Source organism: Bactrocera neohumeralis, chromosome 4 (genome assembly GCF_024586455.1).
Source record: "Bactrocera neohumeralis isolate Rockhampton chromosome 4, APGP_CSIRO_Bneo_wtdbg2-racon-allhic-juicebox.fasta_v2, whole genome shotgun sequence".
Classification (NCBI taxonomy): domain Eukaryota; kingdom Metazoa; phylum Arthropoda; class Insecta; order Diptera; family Tephritidae; genus Bactrocera; species Bactrocera neohumeralis.
The window spans coordinates 56,043,876-56,050,658 of record NC_065921.1 but is presented as its reverse complement, the minus strand read 5'-3'; the positions used below and the strand labels follow the sequence as shown (position 1 = coordinate 56,050,658).

At 39.1% G+C, this 6,783-nt stretch overlaps 1 protein-coding gene across 1 annotated transcript; it reads right to left on the bottom strand.

Moving 5' to 3' along the window:
• Positions 1-5,357: 5,357 nt before the first annotated feature.
• On the bottom strand, positions 5,358-5,834 carry LOC126755776 (uncharacterized). Its single transcript, XM_050468509.1, has 2 exons — positions 5,747-5,834; positions 5,358-5,686 (listed from the first exon to the last, which is right to left on the bottom strand). Exons 1-2 carry the CDS (start codon positions 5,796-5,798, stop codon positions 5,358-5,360), a joined length of 381 nt encoding a protein of 126 aa, XP_050324466.1. The 5' UTR covers positions 5,799-5,834.
• Positions 5,835-6,783: the final 949 nt, after the last annotated feature.

Here is a 6,783-nt window from a genome sequence, read left to right as displayed (position 1 = left end):
GACTTTAACGTCAGGGTGTGCAAAGAAGGTACATTTGACGCTACGGTCGGTAAATTCAGCCTCCACGACGCAACATCCCCAAATGGGTTGAGGCTGATCGACTTATTTATATTAAATATGCTTATCTGTAGTACCCGATTCCAGCACAAAAAAATACATCAAGCTAGCAAGCTGTCTTCGGATGGAAAAACTACCAACCAGATCTATCATGTTGTGATAGACGGAAGACACATCTCCAGTGTTCTAGACGTGCGTACGCTCCGAGGTCCTAACATCGACTCGGTCAACTATCTTGTTGCAACCAAGATTTGCACCCGCCGATGTGCAGTAAAAAGTGTACTTCAACAAACACAAGGAAGGTTCGACGTCGAGAAGCTGCAATCACTACAGACAGCCCAACGATTTTCAACTCGGCTTGCACTCCTCCTCTCTGAGAGCACTCGTCAACAACTCGGTATAAGGGAACTGTGGGACGGCATTTCAAACTCCTTACGTACAGCTGCTTCCGAAACCATTGGTTTTCGGAAAGTGCAAAAGAACTGCTGGTACGACGAGGAGTGCCGTGTCGCAGCGGAGAGAAAACAGGCTGCCTACCTCTCAACGTTACGATCGACCACAACACGTGCGGGATGGGATAGATACCGAGAGTTGAAGAGGGAAGCGAGACGCATTTGCAGACATTAAAAGAAAGAGGCCAAAATGCGTGAGTACGGAGAGCTTGATAAGCTGGCCGACAGGGGTAATGCTCGAAAATTCTACGAAATAATGCGGCAGCTTACAGAAGGTTTCAAGACCGGAGCATACTCTTGTAGAACCCCCAAAGGTGATCTAGTCACCGATGCCCAGAGCATACTTAGATTATGGAGGGAACACTTCTCCAGGCTGCTGAATGGCAGTGAACGCACAACACCAGGAGAAGGTGAACCCGATTCCCCAATCGATGACGATGGGGCAGACGATCCATTACCCGACCATGAAGAATTTCGAATAGCAATTGCCCTCCTGAAGAACAACAAAACGGCAGGGGCCGACGGATTACCGGCCGAGCTATTCAAACACGGCGGCGAAGAACTGATAAGCTGCATCAGCTTCTTTGTAAAATATGGTCGGACGAAAGCATGCCCAACGATTGGAATTTAAGTGTGCTATGCCCAATCCATAACAAGGGAGACCCCACAATCTGCGCTAACTACCGTGGGATTAGCCTCCTCAACATCGCGTATAAGGTTCTATCGAATGTATTGTGTGAATGATTGAAGCCCACCGTCAACAAACTGATTGGGCCTTAACAGTGTGGCTTTAGACCTGGCAAATCAACAACCGACCAGATATTCACCATGCGCCAAATCTTCGAAAAGACCCGTGAAAGAAGAATCGACACACACCACCTCTTCGTCGATTTCAAAGTAGCTTTTGTCAGCACGAGAAGGAGCTGCCTTTATGCCGCGATGTCTGGATTTGGTATCTCTGCAAACTAATACGGCTGTGTAAGCTGACGTTGAGCAACACGAAAAGCTCCGTCAGGATCGGGAAGGACCTCTCCAAACCGTTTGATACCAAACGAGGTTTCAGACAAGGCGACTCCCTATCGTGCGACTTCTTCAACCTGCTGCTGGAGAAAATAATTCGAGCTGCAGAACTGAATCGAGCAGGCACAATCTTTTATAAGAGTGTACAGCTGCTGGCGTATGCAGATGATATTGATATCATCGGCCTCAACACCCGCGCCGTTAGTTCTGGACAAGGAAGCAAAGCAAATGGGTCTAGTAGTGAACGAGGGCAAAACGAAATATCTCCTGTCATCATACAAACAGTCGTCACATTCGCGACTTGGCTCTCACGTCACTGTTGACAATCATAACTTTGAAGTTGTAGATAGTTTCGTATATTTGGGAACCAGCATAAACACCACCAACAATGGCCGCCTGAAAATCCAACGCAGAATAACTCTTGCCAACAGGTGCTACTTCGGACTGAGTAGGCAATTGAAAAGTAAAGTCCTGTCTCGACGAACAAAAGCTAAACTCTATAAGTCGCTCATAATTCCCGTCCTGCTATATGATGCAGAGGCTTGGACGATGACATCAACTGATGAGTCGATGTTGAGAGTTTTCGAGAGAAAAATTCTGCGAAAGATTTATGGTCCTTTGCGCATTGGCCGCGGTGAATATCGCATTCGATGGAACGATGAGCTGTACGAGATATATGACGACATTGACATAGTTCAGCGAATTGAAAGACAGCGGCTACGCTGGCTAGGTCATGTTGTCCGAATGGACGAAAACACTCCAGCTCTGAAAGTACGAAACAGACGAAGAGGAAGACCTCCACTCCGTTGGAAGGACCAGGTGGAGAAGGACCTGGCTACGCTTGGAATTTCCAATTGGCGCCACGTAGTGAAAAGTAGAAACGACTGGCGCGCTGTTGTTAACTCGGCTATAATCGCGTAAGTGGTGTCTACGCCAATTAAGGAGAAGACTCCAGCTGGTAAGGTTTGCACGGTTTTCAAGGTTTTGTGATGCGGTTTAGATATGTATGTATTCTTGTTTAAATTTGCATATGTCGGTTTAATTTTTTATATATACTTACCTTTTCCAATATATTTACATGAACATGTTTTGTTTTTTTTAATTTCTGCAGAATTTACAAACAGTTCGTAATATCTTATCTGCACTCCGGAATATTTCCAAAGTTCCGCATTTGTTGCATTGCCACCACCACTGCACTAACACACACCTACATTTATACATTTAAATACATGTGTTCGATTGGGCATATGTACTTTAATTGACGTCTCTCAGTGTCAGCTTGTTTGCTGCCTGTTTGTTGCTTGTTTGCAGCTGGCTCTCCACCAGCTGTGACAGTAATGCAATTAGCGCAATGCATGAACAAATTGAAAACAAAAAGTAATAAAAAGGAAATAAAAAAATGCCCCGTCGGTTTAGTGATTTTGACACCCACCGTGAACTTTTTTATATCCAAATGTACTTTCGAAATGCTTTTCACTGAGCTTTCCGATATTTCCACTACGCCAGTAAGATATCTAAGTCTTAATCGTTGATTCGCAAGCACCAATTTCTTTTTTTTATTGACGTGTTTATCATCAGTTGATATTGACAGACATGCTACTGGTCACCGCGTTCTGGACCCTCTTCGAATAATTTGCTCCAATCAAAAATAATTCTTCGAGTCAAATGATTATCACCGAAGGCTTTTCCAACTGAATTTCCCCCTTTTTTTATTCTGAATGTTTCGGCATCTTTGTTGAATAATTTAACTCACCGAAAGCACTTTACGTATTTCAAAAAGGCAAGCATATATTAAACACTAATGATTATTTTGATGTGACATTTGGCTCAGATGTCACTGACAGTCATGCCAGCATAGATAAGAGTATTTTAACAAATGAGTTTATGAGCAGAAAGTTGAAGATACGCAGATACTTGAATATTCGGCAATCCAATCGCTGTCTGTCTGTAGGAAACCGCAAATGGAAACGTAACTATTGTTCGTTGGTTGGTTATGTTTTCGTAGTTCTCGACTTTCTGTCGCATGGCGTAGATTTCTCATATAGTTTTTTTTAATTTTTTTGGTTGTGTGAAAATGTATGTGATAATTTGCCAGTTGTTGGCATAAATAGCTTCACACATTTGCTTTGCTCTTTTTTGTCAATCACTATATCAGTGGATGTGTTGGATTGGGGCGAATATTTATAGTGGCTCGAATTTATCTCGCTTTAAGCTCATAAATATAACACCAGTTTGAGCGTTACCACACCTGTCAACACCCGTTTCAGAGGTTGTTGCTTACTTTTTCGGCACCAGCCACCTCCCGCCACTTCAAAATTGACGATATACTATCACTTTCCTGTCATTTCCACTGTGAGCAATGATATTTCGCAATTTCGACACGTGCATGTCATCGTGTCACCCCCTAAAAACGAAAAAAAAACTTTATTTTTGTTTGCAAATATAAAGATGACTGGCGCAACGTTTTGTGTCCCTCTTACCGTTCTCACCACGTATTTGTAATCAAATCTGTTAATCAAATTGTTGCTATAAAAATCGTAGTTAAAACAGACGGGGTGCAACTATATTGCACCGAGTTCGAAAAAAATAATGCAACCATATACATAGTTTATAAGCGCGTACGCGTATGCTCGACGGTAAGCAAGCAACAACTCATCAAATAGACGGCGTAGCAAAAATGTGTCGAGTTTTACGCTGTAAAAAGAGTGAGAGATAAGTGTGATGCGGCGTTTCCGAATTTGTGTTACAAAAACCAAAAAGCGATACTGTTGCAACATTGAAGCCAGCACATTGAATGTGGGGTGCCCATTATAAACATGGCCATCTGGGAACTCGGCCTCTTGAGATTCTCTCTTTGTAGGAAGGGATTGAGAGGCGTACTCCGACTCGCTAGGACCAAAAAGTTTTAAAACTCAATGAAGATTTTGTCAAACCTTACCACTGGTGGGGGGAAATGAAAAGACCTTCACTGAGCTGAGAATTATTTCATTCTAACTTTATTTTGATATTTTCCTGGCTTATATACAATTTTAAAACTCTCTTAACCCAGCCAGCATTTACTATCAATTTTTAATGGAAAATTACTAATTTTCAATAGAAAAATTGATAGAAAACAGTCAATTTCTATATCAATATTCATTGTAAATTGACTGTTCCCTCGGGAGAAAATGGTCGAACAAAATTGAATGATTTTGATTGAGTCATTTTCAGGGTCAATTTCCAGTCAATTTCCAGTCATTTTATTATAAATTTCGATTGTTTTTTCCAGCCATTTCTTAATGAATTTCTAGTCAATTTTCAGTCAATATTTAGTCATTTTATTATAAATTTCGATTGTTTTTTCCAATCAGTTTTCTTTCAGTCATCTTATTAATCAATATTCATTTTTTGGTTTATTTTTAAATTCAAATTTATTTATATTTTAAATTAATTCATTAACATGTTTTTCCTTACAGCTCAATACAATCATTTATTTTCAGACAAAGGTAGACGGCGTTTTTTTACTCTTTCGTTTGCATAAACGAAATGTTTTTGTAGCGTTGATCTAACGGCTTTTTCGTCCACTTGAAAAATTCATGGCAAATATCTAAAGAAAGAGGAAAGAAATGTAGTTATTGTTAAAAGAATTAATACAATATAAAATAATATTACTTTTTATTATTGTTGTAACTAAACATTTTTCCGCGCTTGGCTTTTCTGCCGTGCCCCTCCACGAAAAAGACATTGCCAACTCGTCTGAAAAAATACGCCTGATTGCTGCTCTTAGAAAAGGGGTTGACGCTTCACCCCCAGCCTTCTTAATATACAGTTTCTATAAATAATTCTTTGTTATACATTTGTAACTGGTAAAAGCAACATAAGCATTATACATACAAATTTCTTCAACAACTCAGGTTTTTGTAAAAGCTGTGCTTCGAAATCGTCAAGATCCTTCTTATGGTAAAATGGTAGTTGGTCGAATTCTGGGCTTTGACTTTCAGAGGGTTTTCCCCTGTTTTCCAATTTGACCGCAATAACTTCCTCTGTCAGCTTCAACAAATTTATTTTGTTTTCTTCCTTTAGCTCCTTCACTTCTGTCTTTAAAGCCCGCACTTCCATCGTCAACTCCGCTATTAAATTTTTAAGAGACTGTTGATCTGTGCTGTCTAGATTTTGATCTGAAAAACATAAAGTTAAATAAAAATAAAGAAAATTTAAAGTGTTTTATTTGGACTTACATATTATTTGGCTGCTGTTAGGTTCATATCCATAATTATTTATAGAGCTCATGATGTCAATCAGTTAATTTGTGGTGTGAAATAAAATCCACTTCCAGACTGAATTATTAAGCTATTTTAATTAATTACTTTAAAATTATGTTTTATTTTATTTATTTCACGTACTAGAGAGCTGTTGCTTTGGAGATGAACTATATTGAAGTGAGGAATGCATGTATTATTTTGTCACAAAAAGAAATATTTTGATGTTGTTAACTGTACACTCATAACGGGATCACGAAACAACACAATTGATATTTAATCAACTTGTTGAGCGTTTTTTGATACTTGTACATTTTGTTATTGTAAACGGCAAATTTATCGAAAAACAATCACCAAGAACAATCAATAATGATACGTAAATCACCATACAATCAACTCAATGCTGTCTGGGTAGTGACAATATAAAATCCCAAGAAGGGTAATAAAAAAACGATTAAAAGACGCATGTCGCTCGTGATCGTACCATCGTAAAGGAGGCTCGTACAACAAGAAGGTAAGTAAATGAATTTTGTGTGATTTTTTAACAATATTTTGAAAATAATAAATTCATGTATTTTTATAGCATTGGAAATTGGAAGTAGCAGCAGCAGCTATATCATCAGAAGCGGCAAATATCAATTGTTAAGTAAGTATGTGAAAAAAGTGTGTGTACTTTGAAATTGGACTGCGCAGTCCAATATAATACGCAAAAATAAATACATATGTACATAAGTATGTATTCTATGCGTTTAACTGTCCGGTCCATGACCGGGTACCCGGGTATCCATTTCAATTTACATGTCAATTTTTCTTAACTTCTCCTCAAAAGGGGGGGCCGCCTGGATCCCCAAAATTAAAGTTATTTAACACCCATTTTTCATCAAAACTTTTTAGAATCAACTATTTAATAAAAGTTATTAGCTATCAAACTTGATACCCCCTCCGTTCAATAACCAGGTACCCGGGTACCCGCTGAGAAAAAAATAGTTAGTAAGAACAAAATAACTCCGTTTTTA

Bases quoted from the DNA above. Each gene is read 5' to 3' on its own strand.
- LOC126755776 (XM_050468509.1), bottom strand. From the start codon at position 5,798: ATGAGCTCTATAAATAATTATGGATATGAACCTAACAGCAGCCAAATA. The intron at 5,687-5,746 runs GTAAGTCCAAAT...TATGTTTTTCAG, and splicing joins TAACAGCAGCCAAATAATAT to ATCAAAATCTAGACAGCACA.